This window comes from Dermochelys coriacea, chromosome 1 (assembly GCF_009764565.3).
Source record: "Dermochelys coriacea isolate rDerCor1 chromosome 1, rDerCor1.pri.v4, whole genome shotgun sequence".
Lineage (NCBI taxonomy): Eukaryota > Metazoa > Chordata > Testudines > Dermochelyidae > Dermochelys > Dermochelys coriacea.
This window is the reverse complement of record NC_050068.2, coordinates 263,630,118-263,653,816: the sequence shown is the minus strand read 5'-3', so window position 1 is coordinate 263,653,816 and position 23,699 is coordinate 263,630,118. Positions and strand designations below refer to the sequence as shown.

Genomic DNA, 23,699 nt, shown 5'->3' with positions numbered 1-23,699 from the left:
AGAGGTTAAGAAGACTGGGACTTTTCAGCTTGGAAAGGAGACCACTAAAGGTGGGGGATATGATTGAGGTCTATAAAATCATGACTGTTGTGGAGAAAGTAAATAAGGAAGTGTTATTTACTCCTCCTCATAACAAGAACTAGGGATCACCAAATAAAATTAATAGGCAGCAGGTTTAAAACAAACAAAAGGAAGTATTTCTTCACACAATGGACAGTCAACCTGTGGAACTCTTTGCCAGAGGATGTTGTGAAGACCAAAACTATAACGGGGTTCAAAAAAAGAACTTGATATATTCATGGAGGGATAAGTCCATCAATGGTGTTCCTAGCCTCTGTTTGCCAGAAGCTAGGAATGGGTGACAAGGAATAGATCACTTGATGATGATTACCTCCACTGGTTCATATTTAAGAGCGGGAGTCTTTCACTAACAGAACTGTCTTCAAGTGATTGTCCACATTGATTCCATTTTTGTGCATATACTGGGACTGGAGCTAAATCTCCAGGGTTTAAGATATGTCCCTCCTGTAATGCATCTATACCACTCAACAATGGGTACAGTGCCTTTTTCTTGTAGGTGAAGGTTGTATCCTTGACCATTTCTACGTCTGCTGCTGTTTTTCCAAGCAGCCTCAGAAAGCTGGGGATGCTAGTTCAGTTATTTTTTCTGAAGTGCTCCAGGAAGATCTTCCTGGGCACAGAGAAGGACACAGCTAAGGCTCAGTTCTCCCTTCCGTCCCTCTTGCCTAGTGCCCCAGCAAGCCACGATTCCACTTCGAGCTCCAGTGCTGAAACATCTAAGAGACTCCATTGATTGACTGCACTTATTGACTTATACAAGAAGGGTTAGGAAGGAGCATTGCTCTGGAGACGAGACGTAGATCTCCTTCTCTGGGATCCTCAGACTGGAGACACAAGAATTGACATTTTAGACTCCTCTCAAATACTGTAGCCACAGGCCTAGATGGGGCCCCTCTAGCACCTCAGTAATGGCTATGAAAAGAGTGCTTGCAGTGCTGGCTAAAGACACTGACTACCTTCTCTCCAGCACTGACTCTCTGACATTCTTGGTACCCACAGTATCTGGCAATTAGTTAACATCCCTTTCAATGCTTATAGCCTTTTGGGCACCAAGTGACCTGTCTGTGGGCCTGATACTGGAATCCCCGTCGCTGACTCATATAACATCGTCCGTACTAACTAGGTCTTAGGCCACCAAAATTTTGGTACTTTTGTCTGCTTCTCTAACTTAGTAGGAAAGATGCATGAGCATCGGAGCATACCAAGAAGTATAGCCCCACCACTGAAAGAGGTATGTTCTTTTAATCTTTTCCATCAAGACATAGTAGAGACTTCTCTCCTGCTTATCCTTCTCCTCCTCCATGGGCACCACACTGACAGTCAAGGAGGGACTCCAGAGACTACTCTTTGAGCAAGGGAGGCCATGGATCTCACAGGAAACAGGCCCCCTGTTTTTCTTCTGTGTACACCTATCCACTATCCCTATGCTTAGAGACCTTTGGGTATGCAGCTATATTCCCACAAGCCAGTGTTGTGATGCTCCCCCTGCCTCTGGCCACATTTTCTTCCCCTAAGAACGAAGAGGATCAAAGGGCAGAGATGGAAGAACAGTTGATCCTGGTGGCATTTTCATCATCCACTCCACTAATGAGGCAGTCAGTCCTCCTATCCTCAGCTTTTAAGGTATTCCAAGACCTGATGGAAACACATGGCCAAGATCCAAGACATCCCACTGTAAAGTAGTGCAAGAGAAGTCACACAAGCTGCTACGCAGTCTTCATTCTTCCATGCCTGGTAAACTTGTCATGTCTATTAATGAGGTATTGTTAAAGCCTGCAGAGGATTTGTGGTGGACTTTAACATCAATGCCTGCCACTTCTGAGGGGCAGACAGACTGTATGGAGTTCCTCCCATGGGCTTTGAGTCCTTTTAATTAACATCTGGTGCCAGGCTCATTTTTTCATAGCAGCTATCCAGGAACAATGCAGGCCCAGGCAGTAAGGGCCTCCTAAAACAACATTGAGAGAAAATGACTCTGAGACTGGATCTATTTGGCAGAAAAATCTATTCTTCTGCTAGTCTCCAGATGTGTATTGCAAACCACTCTTTGTGTTTTGCCAGAAGCATCAGTTTGCACTGGGATAAATTGTCTCAGTTTATGGAACGACTCCCACAGGATCACAGGGAAGAACTCAAATACAGCAGACTAGAGGAACAGCTGATAGCTAGACCCTCTCTCCAGGCTACTTTATATGCATCTGATACTATACAAAGATTAGGTTTGTTTGGCCAGTTGTGTAAGCTGGAGCCATGCCTCCACCTCAGATGTCCTTGCAGGGCCCCTTCACCTGAGGCATAACAGGCAGAATGAGCCTAACCGTTCCTTATTTCCTTCACTAATACAAAATCCTATAGGAGTAGGACTCCTTAGTTACAGGGAAAGTATGTGTGGCATAGAATCCATGTGTACAACACATCTCAAGGAACCACAGTTACTATAAAGTAACTGTTCTTTGTACCATGCTGTTTCTTCCTATCACACTGTAATGTCACCATAACCCACGCAGATTAGGGTTCTTTTTATGCAGAAAAATCATGTACAGGTAAATATCTAGAAAAATGTAGGAGTGGATGGGATATTACATGCAGGGTACAATCTGGACTGATGAATAGCTTTCTCCTCAGTTCTCCACATTGGGGTGTCTTTTGCAATGCTTTTCTGTGAGAGCTACCACTCTTGATATGCTCACACACAGCATCCAGCATGTAAATTACTCCCAGTTATATTGTATGAGTGCTATGGCCAGCCACTCATGAATTACATTTCAGATTAATACCAGCAAATTCCCAGTTCCAGATTTTCCCCAGAAATGTATGTCTTGTATTGCCCAGCTCTCTGTTGGACAATACCAGCTCATATAAAGTCCACTTTATTAGTAGAAAATGATATGCACGAATCCTGTTATCCCAAATGCAGTTTCCCAAACACCTCAATTCAAACACGCTGGTTTATCTAACAGTAAAACAAATTTATTAACTACAGAAAGATAGATTATAAGTGACTACAAGTATTGAGGCATAAAAGTCAGAATTGGTTACAAGAAAATAAAAGTAAAACACAACTAATGCCTAATTTAGCTTAAGTGAATTCAAAGCAAAGATTTCTTTCACTGTATTTCAGCAGCCTTATTGGATGAATCTTTCAGTCAGGATCCCTCCCCCAGTCCAGTGCAGTTTGTTTTGTTGTTCAGGTATTGTGGATGCTGGGGACAGAGAAAAAGGGGAAGAGATAATTTGGGGTGTTTGCTCTCTCTTGTAGTTCTTTCTCTTTGTTGAGAATCATCCCCAGCTGAGGTTCAGGAAACAGAAAGTCTGTGTGATGGGAACTCCCAGCTATTTCTTTGTCAAAATGTAGGGTTTTTTGCCCCCACCCTCTTTCCTGCTAAAGAACGGCCACTTAAGCAGGTGATGGTCCATTTGATTTTGTTGACACCTGGCTGGGGTGTCGGCTAGCCTTTTGTCTTTGGGACACTGGTTTGTCGCTACTCCCCAGACTTGGAACATGTCTTAGTAATATCATACAGTAGAACCAGGTAACTTTACATACAATGTTGCCATGCATATTTTACCAGGACAATAATGGACAGCAAATTGAGTTTTCAAATACCTCACAAGACACATTATGTTCAAAATTTATTGTAGTCCTGTAAAAAGGGGGACAGACTGTCACAGTGGAAAAATAAATACTCCCTGCATTTTTTTTTTAACAATTGCATTTTTCCTTGCAATCTTTTGCTTGCCCTCACATGAAGTCTTAATGTGCTTTACAAAAACGGCAACAAAACAAATCTTCATGGCTGAAATTTAGTAGTGATCAAAATAGAAAAATGAATTTGATTTTGAAATGAATGAATGGTATAAGCTGATTGCTTGTTTATTATTTTTTTTTAATTTTCTCTTGAAGTGTCTATGGCCTGCTTGATCAGACTTTGTGAAACAGTTGTGAAGAATTTGTTTGCAGTTGGTATTGTATTTAGTAATGCATTGCCTCTGGGGTTTTTTTATATGCAAGTGCTAGGTTCGTTTAAGTATTCCCAAGTGGCAGAAAGCTGGTAATGAGATGGCCCAAGAAGAGTTGCTTAGCAACTATGTGTGCTGTCTCTTGGCCACAGATGATTATAGCTAGCGTTAGCAGCAGTACAGCTAACAGGGAAAGGCACACGCTCTCTCGCGCGCTCTCTCTCTGCCTTCTCCTCTTTCTCCCCCCTCCCAAACAAATTTGAATACGTTTCAATTCAGGCAGTGTTGAGTCTTCAGAATACCTGTCTGATGATAGAAAGGGGCGTAATAATCAAGAGTTGTGTGTTGGTTTTTTTAGGTTGTTTAACACTATGTCTAATTTAAATTTGTGCGATATTTCAGAGAGGACTACTTAAGGTCTGATTGTCATATCCATCTCCCCCAGCTTTCTTTCTTCTGAATTCACCCCACTTGATTAACCCCAATTTAAAAATACACATTACATGTTTTGATAGTTTAAATTTCTAGCAGGCTGCTCAAGCTTTTTTATGAGACTTCTGAAAGCCAAATACCCAATGTTGGGAGGAACGTTTAAGCCTAGTAGCATAACATCAGAGGAAACTAATAATGAAAACTCATTTTTTTAAAATCATTATTGTCCAAACTATTCATTGTGGAAATATAGTGCTGAGGGAAAAAAGCATATGGGTGCCAAAATATGCTTTTGTTTTTCATTACTGCCAGTCTGTCCGTGACATAGTAAAACATTCTGTCTACCGTGCATCTAAAATCTGTAGTTAATAACACAGGCTTTCAAAATGTCTTTAATTTGCGGGAGAAAGTGACTTTGTAGCTTCATAATTAAATTAGGCTAGCGTGGGTGCCTTTCTTTTGTTAAATACTATATTTGTACATATGGTACATTTCAACTTCCCATTGTCCAAATGTGAGACATTAACAAAAAGGGAAAGGTATGATTTCTTGGTTTGAACAGAGAACTGGGAGTCAAATGCTTGAATTTTAATCCTGGCTCTGACATAATCCCCCTTTGGCTTTGGCCAAGTAATTTACAGGTTAACTTTCAAAGCAATCCCTCATTTTGGATGCTTTAGTTATTGGTCACCTAATTTGACTATCTAAGGACCTGATATTTTAGAAATGAGGCACACCCAGGGCTCCAGTTGAAGCTTAGTACTTCTGAAAATCTGGACCTATAGGCTTCTTATTGAACCCCCAAAGAGACAGCTTTTGAACGTGTGACCTTAACTCTGTGCGTGCGTGCATGCACCACATCTCTAAAATGTTATAATTCACTTAAAGAGTTTTGAGGTTCAATTTGCTAATATTTGTGGATTGCTTTCAAGATGAAAGGTGCTGTAAAGCTTTGTTAGATCAGTTTACTTTAAATGATTTGGTATGATCGATGTCATATTGTCTGTAGCCTCGCTTTATGATTTGGCATTTCATGTGTATAATTTAAAATAAAATAGTGAAACTTCAGGTTTGCATGGGAGAGGCAAATTTGGATCTAAAATCCTTATGGAAGATCATATTATTACGGCTCGCAAGTGTTGATCCAGCTTTTGGAACTTCAGATTTGCTCACGCTCGCTTTCTCTCACTCTCTCTATTCCTTGAGCAGCATTCTTTTTTTTTTTTTTTTTTTTTTTAAAAGAACTGAGGTTAATTTGTTTGTTCCACTCTGCTCCCCTCCTGCAAACAGATGTCTTATCCAGACTTCATAGAGGAGAATCTTGTTCACAACCACTTAGAAATGCAGATAATTAAATCTAGTTTGAAGTCCAACTATAGCAATTTTTGAGTCTAAAAGATGGGAAGCTAGTTCATTTTTAGAGAGGAAAAAACTTCCTCAGTTTTCTTTTGCCATTTCAGACATACATGTTTTCCCTGTTTCTTTATAAAAAGAACAATGAACAAATTAAACGGTGGATTAGCTTGTTGGCAGAGAAGTCTAGCAGAAAAATCAGTTATCTTGAAAACTTTCTCACTCACCTTATGTGATTGTTCGCTCTCTGAGAGCACTTTTTTTTTGTGCTTTTAGATCCAAGAAGTCCCTCTTTAATGGTTATTTTTAAACCTCTCTCAGAGCTAATACAATGTTATACTCATGTATCATCCTGAGGGGTCCCAAAGTGCTTTGTAAACTACTGTGGAACTGAAAATATTTCCTGGTAGTTTATTTTAATTAACTTATATATTTAAAAAAAAAAAGTGAAAATGTACAGCAAATATTTCTGGACCTCTTCTTCCCCATAGCTTTAATACTTGTTTTGTGCTATCCTGCAATAGCAATGGGCAACAGCAGTACTACTCACTTTGTCTCCTTGTTTTCGAGCCACTGCTCATACTTGTGCTGCCAGTGTCATGGGACTTTACTTACTGTCAGTTTTACTTCAATCTTTCCACAACCACTATCTTATTGTCATTCCTCAGGAACAGGCAGGCCTGTCCCTATCCCCTAGAAGATATTGTTCCGCTATGGAAATTGAACAAGTCTGAATATTCAGCAGCTTCACTTTTAGAAAATGTAACCGACACAAAACACATCAGTTCTGTATTACTTGATATGCATACAGCACCACTGAAATATGATCACCTTCAGGGTGAAGGGTGACAGCTCATAGTCAACAAATGTGTGCTGCACAATAAATGAATCAGTGTATCCATATATTTGAACATTGGGCATATAGTGACTTTTGCATGTACTTTGACAGTTGTTATGCATCTTGCAACAGATTTCACTGCTTAGGAAATGTAAAAGTGTTAAGTCTTGTTGTTGAATATACTGACTATATATTCTTGACATCTTTCTCCAGAATGTTGTATTGTTTTCTTATAGCAGATGTCCAGCTTGACAATTTTACAGCAGAAACAAAAACGTGAAACGGAGGTAGTCAAAACTAAACGTTGTTTGTTAATTTTTCTTCAGCAACTTCTGTTTTCCTGTAGGTTTCAGAGTAGCAGCCGTGTTAGTCTGTATTCGCAAAAAGAAAAGGAGTACCCGTGGCACCTTAGAGACTAACTAAAAATAAATTTGTTAGTCTCTAAGGTGCCACGGGTACTCCTTTTCTTTTTGTTTTCCTGTAGAAGAGCATGAAGCCATTATTATTATTTATTAAGGTAGCATCTAGGGACCCCACTGAGATCAGAATCCCATTATGCTAGGCATTTTTTTCAAACAAGGAGAATGTCCCTGCAGTGAAGAGTTTACAATCTTAAATAGTAAAAACAGACCTCTGAGGGAGGGAATATAACATTCAAGAAGAGTGAACAATGTGATAATCTGCACATGTCATGTTAGTCTCATAATTTTTTGCTGGTTTCTTTTTAAAAAAAAAATGGGTGGGGTTTTGTTGAGAAGAAAGTAGAGTAAGAAGAGGAAAGGGACATTAAAGGGTGGGAATTAAGAAGATAGAGGAAAGGGTAGCATGGAGGGTAGTTGAAGTGAGACTTAAGTGAAGAGACTGAGGGTAGGGAGTTGGAGCAAACAGTCAAAAGACATACAGGAAAAATTGTCCAGAGTAAAAACTGGAGGATGTGACGTTTCCTGGGGCAACCCAGAATTGAGGCACCTCATAAAGCACCTGCCCTTAGGATGAGGAAACCTTGTTTGTGTCTGCTGGGTCTCAGCTCCCCAACTCCACCGGCCACATGCAACACAACTGCTCCCCTTTAGTTCTACTTAGGCCCCACTGTCTCTTCAGGTTAGTGAAAGGCAAACTGCAACCGCTCTGAGCATCTCCCTGGAGTGGCAAGCCCCTGGTTCACTGGACACACACTATTCACAAATCCACTGATTCCAAAGAAACTGTACACTCCAACTTACCAGTTCCGCCTCTGATCACCGCTCTGCTTCACATATCACTTAGATATGTTTATAGTGAAATGAAGAATAGGTTTATTTAACAAAGCATAGAGATTCAAAGTAATAGCAGTAGAATTATGAAACAAATGGTTACATATAAAAAAATCATAACACTCATTTTAGAGTCTAGACTTAATTAATAAGATACTCTCATGTCCAATAGTGTTGCACACCAGTGCTTTACCCTCTTTTCATATGACAAACAAATGCTGTCAGCTTGTCTCCATGGTGAAGAATCCAGGGTGTCTCTTGGAACTCCTAGATATATCAGAACAATTATTTGTTCTTATTCATAAACAGGACACCCCCTGCTGTATGTGAAATCAACAAGAGAGGAAAGCCATAGGAAAAAACAATCTCTTGATTAGCATCAGGTTCGGTATACAAAAGGACCTCCGTTGTGAAGCGGACAATACACATATGACCAGACAGGGAGATAAGTGTCTGTTGCCTTCTACCTGAAAGGAAACTGTCGGAGTCATGTCATCCCCTGGTCACCTGTATTACCAAGACTTTGAGAACATAACTTTCAGTGTGGTTACATAACTTCTTAAATGTTATCTTTACATACATTTTGCAATGATTAGGGTGACAAGTGGGCTACTGGCTCTCTCTAGAAACCTCACATATAAGCCCAAGAGATTCCCATAAAACCCTGTTCCCTCTGCCAGTTGGCATCAAGGGGTCCCTGGGTCATGGAAAAGTCAGGTATTGATTACATCACTGTTGAAGGTCCCTTCTGTATTTGCTTGTCTCTGCTGGCTGAGTTCTGGCTGTCCCTTCCCAGCAGTTTTTCTTCCCTGAACTCATGTGGCAGGCAGGACGGATTGGGCTGCATGGGCCCTGGTGTGCCTGAATGGGACCTCTCCCCTGCACAGTTCTGGGTCTGGATTTGCTGGGGGGGCGGGAAATAAGTCCAGCTGGGTCTCAAAGATGAATTCTCCTATTTCATGGAGTTAGAACAGCATGGATTCTTCTCTGCAGAGAACAAAGTTTGTGTATTTAGCCTTTTGTTGTTGTCTTGATTAATAAATGCTGTGTGTGTGTGTGTGTGTGTGTGTGTGTGTGTGTGTGTATATATATATATATATATATATATATATATATATATATATATATATATATATATAATGGGCAGCACTGTGAGAACCATTGGGCATTGTGAGGCTAACACATTTGTGCCTTACAACTTTGGGTGGACAGGGAGAAAGTATCCGGTCACCAAGCTGTTTTTGTAAAACTAGAACAAAATCTTGGTTTCTTTAAAACAGGAAGGGATATTAGTACTGTCTTTCAAAATCAAGATAATGCTGGTAGACTGAGTGTTTGGACACCATCTCTGTGAGTTAGCACAGTGTATGTGAAAGATCATCTTAATTCTCCAAGATCAAGCACTCTGGGCAGACTCTTTTTTTTGCTCTTGCTAGCCCTTTGCTTATATCATATGCAGCTGTGACCTTGCAAGTGTGAACAAATCCACAAACTTCATATGATGACTGTTCAAAAAGGCAACTCTTCAGATTGACTATACTTATCTGTATATTTTTAAGTAACTGTATGAAATGCTTTTGTTTTGTTTCATTATAATTGGAAAAATGAACCAAAATAGTTGGCAATTGACAGTAGGCTCTTACCTTTAATTATAGGCAGTAGCAAATAGACATGCATTTCATTCTTTAATTTGTTTCTTGCTGTAGATTATGGCTAGTTTCCTTTACTTGAAAGTCATCTAACGTAATACAGATTAGTTATACAGGGGGTCCCCGGTATACGTCTCCCTCTTATCTGTTTGTTTTGCGTATCCGTCGCTCATCAATAGGGAAACATGTTCCGATCTGTGTCTTTCCGCATATCTGTCGTTGGCTACCAGCACCCTCCCTCACACCACCTCCAGCGCCTCCTGCTCACCGCGATCATCTGTTTCGTGGCGTGCAGGAGACTCGGGGGGGGGGGGGGGGGAGGGAGGAACAAGGATGAAGTATACTCGGAGGGGGCAGAACTGGGTGGGAAGGAAGGGGGTGGGAGGAGGCGGAGCGGGGGTGGAATGTATCCGTTCCCAGTATCCGTTGTTTCGTTATCCTTCGCCCTTTTCAAGAACACAACCCCAACGTATACTAGGGACCGCCTGTAGAACATTCTAGAACTGCGTGAATCATATTGGAGGAAGTCTAACCTTGCAGGCATTTGCTGTTAAAATGAGGCATTAATTAAATAAGAGGAAGGATGGTCCTTGAAAGACGCAGGTTCAGTTCCCTGCTATGTCCAAGTCTTCCTGCGTGATCTTAGTCTCTCTGTGCCTCAGTTCTTGATCTCTAAGATAGGGCTTATAATACTTCACAGGGGTGTGGCAGAGATAAATGCATTCAAGGTTGTGAGGTGCTTAGATAATTACAGTAACGAGGGGGTTGGGGGGAGCAGATAAGTAGCTAAGGTAGATAAAGTAAATGTAACTGCAGGAAGGGCACAATTACACAGAGAAAGTGCATAGAATTCCAAAGAGATGATCCCCTTTCTCTCCCCCAACCATGAATCTTTTTAATTTTCCAGGCTTAACACTTTTACTTTTTACGCTCAAAGAACGCTGTCTCTTGAGATACAAATGGTCAGAAAAAAAGATTTGAATCTAAGATTGACCTGGGTAGAAAAATTTCACTGACGTTTTGTATAAACCATTTGTGTTTCTTTGCCTTCAGAGCTCCCATCAGTGCCACCTTCTAATTTGCTGTGCGAATGCCTAATTATATCTGATATAGAATTTGGTGCCCTGTGTACCAGGTTCTGTGTGTCAGAGATATCAAAGAGCAGATGGAATTGGTGAGATCAAAAGGGATGATGCTGAGACTTTGGTCTTCACATGATTTAATTTAAAGAAACCTGACAAAATTTTAGTACAGCTGTTCAAAGTCTGTATAATTTCATGCTTTATGGCTAAAGTTGTGGCTCTGGTGAAGGAAAAAGTGAAGGTAATCTAATTTATGCTACTGCAGTAATACAGAGGTTTGGAATACTGCACGCAAAAGATCTTTGACCTCCCGTCTTGCTGTTTGAGAGAGATGTCCCCAGTGTGATCAAATGTGAAATTAGTTACCAGTTTCTGTGGGGCATTTTTTTTTAGAAAATTTGTGTTATATCATCGTTATTGTCATGTCTTTTTAGTGGACTTCAGGCAGCGTTAGTCTGGCCTCCTCCATATGCCAGGCTTGAATTTGGTTCTTCATTGTCACCTACGTTTTTCACATCTTGGGGCTTTAACTCATATACTACATTTTATTTTCAGAAGTAGATTTAATCTCTGAATCAAGGAATTAAATGTTGACATGATGTATAGGAATTTTTTAGCATGAACCTATATCTTAGATGTGTAAATAAATAAAGACAGCAAATTATTGCTCCATGACTGCATTTAACCCTTTCCAAACGGGCCACAGTTGAAGGGAAATGCTGCGCTCTTGAGTATACACCATACAAGCTATTTGTTTTTTGTGACCCAGTTCCCTTTTGCTAAAATACACATGTGGTTTCTTTCATTTAATTATAACTGCTTCTCTTGTTTCTTCTCAGGACTGAACAGAGTCAATAAAATCATCTGTTTATGTAGCAATAAGGATTAAAAATCAGTTTTAAAAATATACTGTAGTTGGAAGCGTGTATTAAAATTGTAAAAGTGTTTTGTTTCTAGATAGTATAACTCCTAAAGGGATTACTACATACTGTTAGTCCTCATTATGACTGACTATATTTGATCAAGAGCAAACAGACACAAGAATTCTGAGAATCATGTCTGTACAAGACTTAATTAACCCTAGGCTAAGGTATTTCAAGCTTCAATACCTATGTTCCCTTTAGGATACTCTGGCAAACTAGACATTGATTTTTTTAGTAGTCTCTGCCCTTTTAATTGATGCAATACTGACTTTCTGTGATGGATATTTTGACAGAAACTCCATGTTTTGTTTGGGGTAGTTGGATGTCAGGTGGAACCATCCAGCACAGCTATGGGCTATAGTAAATCATTCTTCTCCCTCAACGCTTTTCCTTGTGTATTTAAAATAGAACTCAAGCTGGTTTTATTATTAACAGTCCAGATAAATTTTGAGAATCTTATTTCAGAAAGGTTATAGTGTTCGAATTAAAATCAGGATGTCTCTGGCTTTGAGTGGGAGAGTTTGTGGGTGTTATGGAGTAAAACTTAACCCCAAATTTAAATGAGCTATTTTAAATTAAAACACAACTATATTTGCATTAATTTAAATACATTAATTTTAATAAAAGCTTAATAGGTGTGTATCCGTATAAACCAAAAAAATCTTCCTACTTTATAGAGGATAAAAATGTAGGTGCAGTATTGCAGGAATCCCTTCACTAAGATCTCTGTAAAAGGGATGTGGTATAAATTAACTATTTACCTTTTGTGGTAGTAAATACTAATTTTAATATGATTCAGTAATTTTAAGTGTGGGTAACATATGCAACTATGTGAATTTGAACAAAAAGATACAAAGGAAATGAGAATTTTTTTGTTGTAAGTTGATTGCTTATGGGACTTGGGCAGCATTTACCTGCCTACCCTCTGCCCTGTCATCTGAAAGTATTGTTCATATTGGGGTCTTCCACCTGCTGTTGAAGAATGATTGATATAGTCTACAGACAAAATCAGGTTACTAAATTTGATAATTAGTGATCTGCTTCTTGACAGCAACTCCTCTCAGTACACTATGCAGTTCTTCTCTTCTAATGTTTGATCAATGAGATGTTTTGAGTTTTTAAGAGTTTCCAGTTGAAGAGATCAAATATGCTTCTGCCTTGTTTTTATGTGAGCCTGTTCGCCTCTGGAAAGCTTCATCTTTTCATTCAGATGGACTCGTGTAGATCACATGTGGCACCTACACCACAATCTGCTCAGGGCGGTCCCCACATCCGTTACAGTGGGTCTTCAGCTTACTCATGGCTTTGGAGACAGAACTTAGATCTCTAGGTGAGGAGAAACCATTGACCCTGAAGACTTTGATAGTACCTATTTTTTCAGTTTTTCCTGCTGTGATGTCAAACATTTATTTTAAATGAATAAAAATAATAATTTAAATTGTCCAGAAAATGCAGAAATATAAGTATTGGATGTCATGTGGGCTGTATTCATATTACAAGTAGTCATTTCATTACATGAAAAATGTAAATAAGAAAATGCTTGATATTTGATTTCATATGTGGATAACTGTCAAATTAAAACCAGTTTTCTTGTAGACGAGACAGGGTACTGCTCCTCAATGAGAACTGCTCCCTTGCAGCATTTTAGCTTTCAACCGGATGAAGTTTTGGCAGTAGGGCTGTACAAAGAAAGGCCACTATTTTCTTTATAATGGGGTGGTTGTAATTTTGTCATTGTCATACTCAAAAACTGAATAATTATTGTGACTAAACTTTTTTAAAAAATAAAAAAAAATCTTCATGTACAAATAACAGGCATGGAAGTTTTCTACTCAGAACTGAAAGCTTCCTGAAAGTGTTTGCTCAATGCACAGCAGTGGTCAAAAAAGCAAACAAAACAGTAGCGTTTATAAAAATGGGCTAGAAAATACTTGTATGCCATCAGTTCTGCTGGAAACCTCAAGCTTGGCTTTCCTTTGCTGAGGCCTGTATGGCTTGCGGACTACTTGAGTTTGGCAGCACCCTGATGGGGATGAGCATTAGGTACTCTGTTGGGCTCTACCAGGCTTTTTTGGGTTGACTCCTTCTTGGTTTGGAGGAGAGAGGGGAATTGGTGGTAGTCTCCCAAAACCACTCGCTTAAGGTGCCAAAAAGAATTATCACGGTGGATTATACAAATCTTCATATATTCCTCTCTACTTTCTTACATACTCTGGCAAGCACTGAAATTGGTAACAATGAAGTATTATCACTGGTCATCTTTAGTTAGCACCCATTGAAATAGACAAGGCATGTCACACCTCTTAGTTATTGTTTCAGGTTTTGCAGTCGTAGGCATGTCACTGGATCAGTTACAGTTGGTTTGAAGCGATCTTGGTAACCTGTGAGCTAAAGACTTTTTTTAAATGAAAGGTTAGAGAACAAGAAAACAGCATAAAAGATGCTGGTACACAGTACTGCCGTGTACTAGCTCAATCAGAACCCTGTTTTTGATCTCAAGGAAACATTCTGGCAAAGGTGAATTGCCAGAGCACAGCGGGGTAGAGAGAGCACTGTGTTGTCAAACCCCTCAGAAAGCTGGTTAAGTTTACAGCTCCTTTTCAATGCCGAAACAACATAAGAGTCATATTTTTTGGTGTGATATATTTACTCACTTCCTGTTTCCCATTGTGAGCTCCTCCTCAGTAAGCCTGAGTAATGATTCATTTGTTAAGCCTTGACAGTCTTTTTACTTGTTCTGACTGTAGAATTTGCTTTGTGGCACAGTTAGGCTGAAGAAGTGGCTGGGCTGTAACTGCTTATGATTGAAGTTGACGCGCACTGAAATGGAGTGTGGAAATGCTCTTTGAAAAAATCTAGAATTTTTTTCTTTGAGTGTATAGTTTTATATTTTTGAGTTGAATGATTGACAGATATTTTCCTGGCAGCAAAGATGAAATAATAACTGGCTGACTGTTGATCTTAGAGAATTAAATCTACTATCTTTCGTTACTAGTTGAAATACATCTTACTCAACTCTGTGCTTGAGATTGTTGATTTTCTTACTGTCATCAACGTTTATTAGAAAGTGATTGTTCAGCATTACAGAAACATGCAGTATCTGTCATTAGGCAAGGCCATTGTTCATACTAATAAATTGAAGAGCTGGCATTGGGTTTCTCTCTTACCCTTTGCCATTATTAGTAAAAAGAAAACATTGGTTAGCTATACCTTTCAAGGTCTCCTGACAGCAGTTGATACTTACTGAAAATATTTAGTCTGTAAATATTAGTCAAACAGCTGCTTTATGGGTAAAGGACCTCACCAACCAATAAAAATAACAAAATAAATGAGTACCATTTTTCAATAGAAAGTGACCTAGTAAATTTTTCCGACTATAGATATGGTTGATAAAACTACTATTTATAGAAACCTGTTTCATGAAAAAGTGACACTTCTTTTTTCCAACATTTATTCTTTAAAAGTTTCCTAATGTTCACATTTCTTTTGTCTTCCTTTTTGGAGGAATTGAATACTTCATTTATGTCGTGTATTCATGATTCTACTCTGTTGAAGGATCCCAAACTATTAACTGCTCTGTCTGTGTTCTACATGCTATCAGCCATCTCTGGTTACAAAAATAAATAAATAAATAAATAAAATAAAAATCCTAATTTAATTTGTACAACCTAGAGGATAATGTTTGTGAGTGTGTGCACGTGTGTGTACATATATGCAATAATTTGGCAGCGAAGTTGGTGAAAATTGGACTGCTGAAGTTGATCATCTCGGGGGATGGGAGGAGATCTCTAGTAAACCTTTGTGGATACTGATCTTTGCCCTACTTACAGTAATTTCAGAAATATATTTGCGAAAACTTTAAAAATTGCTGTATGCTTACCCCCCACCCCATGCTGGATTCTATTTTATTACAAGAGACTTTGTGTGTAAATGGAAGCTTTCTTTTCTATGTACAGGCTGCTCACCATGCTAAATTTCTTATGAGAAGAGTCTTGTAGTCTGGAATTTCTGCTATTGCTCCTCATTGTGTATCTTGCAGGCTAGTGGTCTCCTAAGCAGAAAGATAATTTGCAAGGCAGGAATAACATGTCAATTGCAGGGATGCCACAGTCCAATATGAATGATGGTCACAATCACTTCCATTCTAGTGGATAGTATTGTCAAATGTTTGGTTGTAACATCACCAAATTAAACTGGCAGAGATAACATGTCTAACATAACAGTTTCTGTTCACACCCATTTGCATACTCACACCCTTTAATTATGGGAAATAATGAGAGAGGAGGTATAAAAATGTATATAACAGATTATAACTATGAAAATGCTACTAATTTTTTTTGTTTGCTTGAGTGTAATGGGGGTCTAATAAAATGCTTAATGAAAATGACTATCCTAGCTTGGCTTTTTAAAACTAATTTTTCCTTTCGTAAAAAAGCACAAACATTAGAAAAATGTATTATACAATATTTAACACCTTTGCCTTCAGTGCGGTATTTGAAGGCTGTGTGACCCTTCCATTTCTTGTATTTGCAGAGAAGTTGCTTATCTGTCTCTGCTACATAGCTATACAGTTTCAGGTGTAAATTTTTTTTTTTTTTGGAAGGACATACATATTGTACGTACTTGTATGTATAATTTTACAAATCGAGGCATCATGGATTGGCTTGTAGTCTGCTCCCATTTTCACACCCATTCGAGGTCTCAGCCCAATGTACTGATTCTATTTTTAGCTTGTTTCCAGGCAGATTTTTATATGCCTCCTTCTGGTTGTTCAGTCTCCAGCTACTGATAGGTGTATGCAAACTAATCTTCAGCAGCCAACCAGAGGGGCTATGCAAATCTCCGCTCAGTCCTGTGACATCAGACTAGTCAAGTATAGTTTCTGTTGCTGGGAGAGCTGATAAGGTGGCAACATGGCTGCAGGGGGCTCTTTTTTGGGTATGTTTTTTACATTTACAAAAGATTTTATCATTATTTAATGTAAAAGTAAACAAATGGACTTCCCCTCCAAAAAAAAAATTAAAAAAAGGAATCCGTATTCTAATCAAATTTTAATTACAGGAAATAAAACGTCAACAAGTTTTGAAGGAACAAGAAGTCTTGCCTCCTGGAATTAGATTTGATGGATTTGGTGTGTTTAGTAGTGACCTATATCTGTGGCAGTGCATAGGTGACTAGGTGTAGTAAGTAAGCAAGCAGACAAACAAAACAAGCCCCAGCAGGTGTACATCATCTCTCTGCAGAAAGCAAATCTTCCCTAGAGAAAAACAAACCTAGTATAGTAACAGCATGTTAAGGTTCACATTTTTGAGAAATTGAAAAGCTCTTTTATGTAGATTTTTCAAATAGCCATTTTTGGTTACCAAAAGAAAAGTTAAAAATATTAATGTTTGTATGACACATAGTAAGTTTAACAATTTCTTAATGCTACTCCTGCTTATTTTACCGTTTTTTGCCATTTCATCTTCACTTCCTTCTTTCATTATGTCTGACAAGTGACCTCAGAGGGCTGCTGTTAATGACATCAGATTCTTCTGAGATGAGCTGTCTGATGCCACAGTTGCAAAGGCTAAGAGGTCAGAATTGCATCACAACAGTTAGATGCACATAGTACGTGGAGAGGTTTCAGAGTAGCAGCCTTGTTAGTCTGTATTCGCAAAAAGAAAAGGAGTACTTGTGGCACCTTAGAGACTAACAAATTTATTTGAGCATAAGCTTTCGTGAGCTACAGCTCACTTCATCAGATGAGTGAGCTGTAGCTCACGAAAGCTTATGCTCAAAGAAATTTGTTAGTCTCTAAGATACCACAAGTACTCCTTTTTCATTTTTCATAGTACAGGGACTAATTTAGAAGAAAGCTATTCTAAATGTAAGTGTAAATGCCTTTCTTTCTTCATGAGATAAAGTGCATACGGAGTTGGCTCTAACAGAACATTTTATACTTACGGCGAAGAGGCCTAACTTGGAATAGTGAATCATATGTCTGTTAATATTCTCTTGTAGCTTTAGTCCTCATGTGTTTTTGTGTAAGTATTCACTGTACATTTCTTCCGTAATATAGGTGTGGTTTAGGCGATATTCTTGTAATGTATAGAAAAACTTCAAAAGAAAAGCGGAATTGATTTTTTTAAAAATACTTTTCAAGTTTTTTTCTTTGTGTAGTAGCTGTAAACTTTTTTTACCCTTTGCATATGAATGATTAGTTCAAGAGTGCAATCTGTATTTTTTTAGTGCATGTTGCATAATTTCATTTCATTTGGGGATTTCAGAAGTAGCTATAGTCTTCAGTTCTACAAGGGTTGTAACATTATGTAACAACTTCCTTTGCATAATTAACTCCGCTTGATATTGTTTAATTATGTTGTCAAATGGGGAGTGGTAGTAATGAATCCTGTGTTTATGTCAAAAGTGCAAATAAGACGTATACAACACCACAGATGTGTTTAAAATGTACTAACTCATCTTAAAACTGTGTTAACTCAAATTGTATTTATAAACAAACATATTTGCTTTCTCATTTGGATGGCTGTAAATGTCACCATGTTAGAACATTCGCTTCTGCTGTTTTACAAATGTGTGGCAGCAGCAATATTTATACGTAAGGCTTTGAGGTGTTGCAATTCATGGAAAGCTGAGGTTTTGCATTTTCTGTAAAGATTAAACTCCATAGTAGTGCTAGGAAGAAAGAAAAAATAGACTAACGACTCTTGTTGATATGGCTACATTCCCTTCAAGAAATACTGTACCTTTTTATAATCCAAATAAGCATTATAATGTAATTCTGAGAACAAGTTGAGGCTCCTGTCTATATTTTATTACAAAGGAGTGTGTGTGAGAGACAGAGAGAGAGAGGATCTGATTTAACAAGTTAACAAACTGGTCGCTTTTAAGCTCCTGAATTGTTTTTAAGCTTTCGTGAGCTACAGCTCACTTCATCGGATGCGTCAGATGAAGTGAGCTGTAACTCACGAAAGCTTATGCTCAAATAAATTTGTTAGTCTCTAAGGTGCCACAAGTACTCCTTTTCTTTTTGCGAATACAGACTAACATGGCTGCTACTCTGAAACCTGAATTGTTTTTGTGGTGCTAACTAGAATGTGCATTTTTAATGAAAATACGAAGTTATTGGGAGAGATGCTCTCCACCCACCACTCTCCTCCTCTTTAAAAACAAGTGTATATTTTGGGAATGAATGTTGTTTCCACTTCTTATAGCATCTGTCAAGACAAATAGTAGTGGACCAAGTTGGGTTCAACTCTGTGGAATTGCTTGGGTAAAGCCGAAAGATTTAATTTGAGTAAAGGCACCTACACAGAGCAGCTGCCCTGTAATGTAGGAAGAGTTCTAAAATTAATGTCATAGTTACAGGTTCATTAAGCCGCTTAGCTCATCTAGGAGATGCAAGACACAAAAAATTAGGAAAAATCTGAACTGTTACCTTGGTGGGGATGGAGGAACTGTTTCTCAAATAGAAATGGTATTGAAAAGGTGAAAATATTTTGAACTCAAGTTCTGTTCGCTAAGGCCCAGCTTAAGCATGCACTTAAAAGTATGTGCTTAAGTGGTTTGCTGAAGTGCCACACTGAGGCCATGTAAACGCTAGCAAGCTTACTGTGGCACAACTGTGTTGATACTGCTGTGCCATCGTAAGATGACTTGTGTAGTCACTCTGTGCCTACAGGAGAGAGCTCTCTTGTCAATGTAATAAAACCACCTAAACTAGCAGCATTAACTATGTTGGTGGGAGATGCTGTGCACACGAGTGTATATGCTGGCGAAATTTATGTTGCTCAAGGGGTGGTTTTTTCACACCCCTGAGTGACAAGTTTTGCCAACATAAGGAGTAGTGTAGACATGGCCTGCATAGGGATGGACATAAACATGTGCTACATGCTTTGCTGAATTGTGGTCTGAGAGAAAATCTCACGTATTAAAAAATGATTATCTCCATTGTCTCAATTTGGTTTTGGTCTCACAAGAGGAGCAGAGCTTGAATTGTCTGTTGTAATAGTGGGAAGAATGTGCGCATTATGAAATATTCTAAGAGGGAAAGGGTTAACCACTGCAGTATTTAAACTCATCTTTTATTTATTTATTTATTTGTTTATTTTTACCATTTTAAAAAACTAATAACTACATAGTGAAAGTTTGTAGCCTTAGGATATGTCCTGCTCCAATTTAGCCTATAAGGATCTGTAGGTGTAAAATGCAGTATCTTTACTGAGACTGTAAATGTCCTGTTCGCTACAGTCATCATCTTGTTCTGTTGTGAAGCTTCAGTTGTTTCATTCAGACCAGAAAAAGGGCTTCTGCTTAGATGGTTTAGCACTTATTTGGGAATCTGTTTATGTTGGTTAAAATGTAATTCCTATGTACAATAGTTCAGCCTTATTTGTTTTCACGCCCTGTCTAGATTCTTGGTAATACCCTCATGTGCTTCCTTTGTTGCTGGGCAGGATTTGAGGAGCTGATATCTGATTGGGTGTCAGGCAACTGCTGATTTGAGCCAATCAGATAAGGTATTTGAATTCTTTCCCAGTACAATAACAATGAAGCAACTGCTGATTTATTTTTCGTATGGGGAGATTATGTAAACTAAGAGCATTGCTGCACCAGGCTCCCTCTTGGGTATGTTTGAAAAATTACAACGCTTCTCTGTGCTAAAAGGGGGAAAGGCTGTTTGTTTATGAACTTGTTTACTGCTTAACCATTTCATTGAAAGGTCAATTTGATAAATAGCAAAGAAAAAAATAGTGTAGTAGGTTTAGAATGGTCCCATATTTAATCTGTTAATATGCTTATTAGAAAATAGAGCAAACTGATATAAATGCTGTAAGAAATTCTCACCCTAAAATTGATGTACACGTTTAATTGATACTGTTCAGCTAACACTCACAATTTTAGCTTTAAAGGGGAGAACTCAAAAACTTCTGTAACATGTAGCAGAGATAAATTATATTTGTGGCTGCCAATCTATTATATGACAATCCTGTTTGTTACATTTTACAAGTAGATATAGTTGTGAAAGACTCCAAATAAGTGGTGATTTGTATATTGCACACTTTACGATTTAAACTGCAATCAGATAAGGTAGACTTAAGAAAATATACGTTAGCGGTATCCAAACGTATCACTGGTGCAGAACATCTTAGCGTCTGTCCTCTTGCAGATTGATTCACATGAAAACTGTGTTTTTTTTTTTCTTTTGTGTATAAGGATATAATTGTTTTCTATGAATTTTTACAATTATTGCCAGTTATTTTAACTTGTTGTTGCAGTTCATTCCAGCTTGAAAACTGAGTTTTAAGAACCATTTTTTTAGAAATGCAGGTTCCATGCAGTTCTTTCATTCTGTACTTTGGAATCTTGGACTCTGCACCTAGAACAAAGTGCCCTGATCAGTTGCTCTTCTTATTTCTTTGACTGACTATGCCAAATGCTAACTAGATTTGCATATCTGGATAACTATGAACGACGCTGATTTACATGAGAAAACCATCTTTATTTCCTCCACATAGTTCTTGCTCTTTGGCAAGTGTTTTTATGGTTATAGTGGTTTTGGCTAATACACATGTTGGGGAATTTTATGTGAACACCATTCTAGATTGACTATATTATGAAAAGAACCATTGTGCACTGTTTGAATCCCAACTTGTTTCACTGCTTTCCATAACCTTCTCTTTGTCTCTCTCCTGTTACCAGGCAGGATTCAGAAAGCTGGCTGCTGATTGGCTAACTTTTTGAGCAGCTCTTGAGCTGCTCATATGAGCAGACGTTTATAGGCTAATCCATAGCTGCTATGCTCATGCCTGCCTTTTTTGCTTCATAGCAGTGATCTCTGCTGCAAAAGACTTGAGGGAGGGAAAGGGAAAACTCTCTAATTGGCTGAAGGAGGGGTCCTTCATGTATTGTTAAAAATACATTGGCACATTTTTGGTTTTACCATATAGCCACTGGCTGTTCGAATGTTGGTCCTTTGCCTTTTAGTAGGGAGAAAAATCTGCAGGTATTATTGGAGAGATATTCTTGGTGGTGTTTGTCTATTTGGCACAGTACTATATATGATTTTCAAGCTTAATATGAAAGAGAAGGCTAAGGGAATTGTCGTAAGTGAATTTAAATAGATATATACAATATTTGTGCGTGTTGATGTTTCGTAATTATTATTGCCATCTAGGCAAACTTTTTTAAAAGTTTATGTATAGAATTCAACCCCTTGCACATTTTCCATTTATATACAGGAATAATTTTGTGCACCACTGTACATATGCCTTCCTTTGAGATAAGAGATGCCTGATTTATAAAAGTTATCTTTTGCTTGGTTGGGCACCTGTGGCAATACTTTCTTTGATGCGAATTGGTCATATGATTATTAAGAATTGTGGAAGTACTCAAACACCATTTGAAGAGTCTTAAGCAAAGCATTAATACTTAAATGGACACGTTAGGATATTTAATTATGTACATTGAAAATACCAATGGTTTTAGATATTTTGCTCAGGCAACTTCTTGATAAGTGTAACCTTTTTCTAGATTTATTCTTTGAAATGTGGCCTCCTTACCCCCTTTTAGTCAGGGAAGGCAAATAGATATGTGAAAGAAGACTGCTGATTGGCTTGCACGGATGTGACCAAACCTGTATGAACCAGTCTGTTGATTGCTACTTCCTTATTGCTTTGGCTGTTTCTTGTCACACTCAGCGCCTACAAGAGATCTGTTACATGGCTGCAGTGTGCTCCCTTGTGGGTATGGCTGGAAGTTATGCTCTAGGTCTTGTGTGCAGTGATATATCATATTTAATTAATGAACCAAATGTAGTTTTCATTTTAACTTTTCAGCGTTTGTGCTAGCTTTTATTTAATGTTCTTTGGCTGCAATACTTAATCTGTAAAAGATCTGCATGTCAGTTAAAATAACCATCTAATGATGGATTTTTATTTTAAAAAAAAAACAAGTTTTTTCCTCTAGAATAATTTTAAAATTATATTTAAAGTTTTGGTTTTAGGAAGGTCTTTAGATCATATATTTTTGGACACAAAGTAAACTATTAAAAACGGTTTAAATAAAACCTGTTCTCATAATGCCAACAACAACAAAAGTATTGGAAGATGCATCTTTATTTTAGAAAAAGAGGAAAAAAAATAATTTACATTCTACTGTGGCTGGTTGCCAAAGTGCAGTAGCCTTGTAAAAAAGCAAAATAGTGAAGTACCTTTCCTTTTTGTGCATAATATAGTAAATACATATTAATAAAAATTAAATACTTTTTCACGTTAATTATTTAGACAACTAAGGAATAGGTAGCAAAACAAATTGGTGGTAATTCTGATTTTACATGCTTTGCTTTTCAGTTGTATGTTTATCATTACAAAAGGCATCTGAAAACAGAGATCTACTGTTTTCCTGTATACACTGTAGTTGAAATTTCATGCATCTATTCAGATGTATTTACTTTAGTTTTGTAAATTACTGTATGTGGTTGCAAACTTCATTCTAATTAAAGGTTCACACAAGAAAAATTCATTTGTATAATCCTATTGCATTGTGGTCCTGGAGATTACATATGAACTAATAAGAGAAATGAAGTAATTTAAATTTATAAAGGACCCTTACAATCTACACATTACAAGTTGGTAGGAGGGTCTTCTGTTATCTTCTCAAACTCGCTTAATTCCTTAGACAGATTAGCCAAACCTAGAATTATTCCATTATTTAAATTAAATCAATAAAGCACATTTTTATTCCAAGACACATCTCCTTGTTAAAAATTTTATTGCAGGACAGCTATAAGCACAATAAATAATGCAATTTATATTCTACATTATATAGGTAGGGGGAGATGAACATCTCCAGTGGTGTGAAATTACTTGCCTTGAGCTCATTTGAAGCTGTTGTGGCGAGGGAAAGGAGAAGATGTGTGCTCGTTTATAAAGCGCATGCTTTTGAAGTGTTTTAAATGTTTTCATGTGCATCTATTAATTTACATATTAAAAATACTTGTATAAAATGTATTTTAGGGGATTTTGCACACTACATGTAGATAACTTGATACTAACAAGTCATTTGGTCTATCTTTAAATAGTTATAATCTGATGAGGGAGACACTTTTTCCTTAAAAAAAAAAAAAA

The 23,699-nt window shown here is 37.8% G+C and overlaps 1 protein-coding gene across 11 annotated transcripts in view; it reads left to right on the top strand.

Moving 5' to 3' along the window:
- Nucleotides 1-23,699, top strand: part of LOC119849942 (activating transcription factor 7 interacting protein) — a 181,503-nt gene that overhangs the window by 39,522 nt on the left and 118,282 nt on the right. Inside the window, exons 1-2 of one of the 11 annotated variants that reach the window (XM_043502613.1) lie at nucleotides 17,024-17,187; nucleotides 17,411-17,440. The exons of the other annotated variants lie outside the window; for them this stretch is intronic. Coding sequence (XP_043358548.1) covers nucleotides 17,439-17,440 — 2 coding nt within the window. The 5' untranslated portion in view covers nucleotides 17,024-17,187; nucleotides 17,411-17,438. Of the gene's footprint in view, nucleotides 1-17,023; nucleotides 17,188-17,410; nucleotides 17,441-23,699 lie in introns of those variants that run through there. 11 annotated transcript variants of the gene reach the window in all.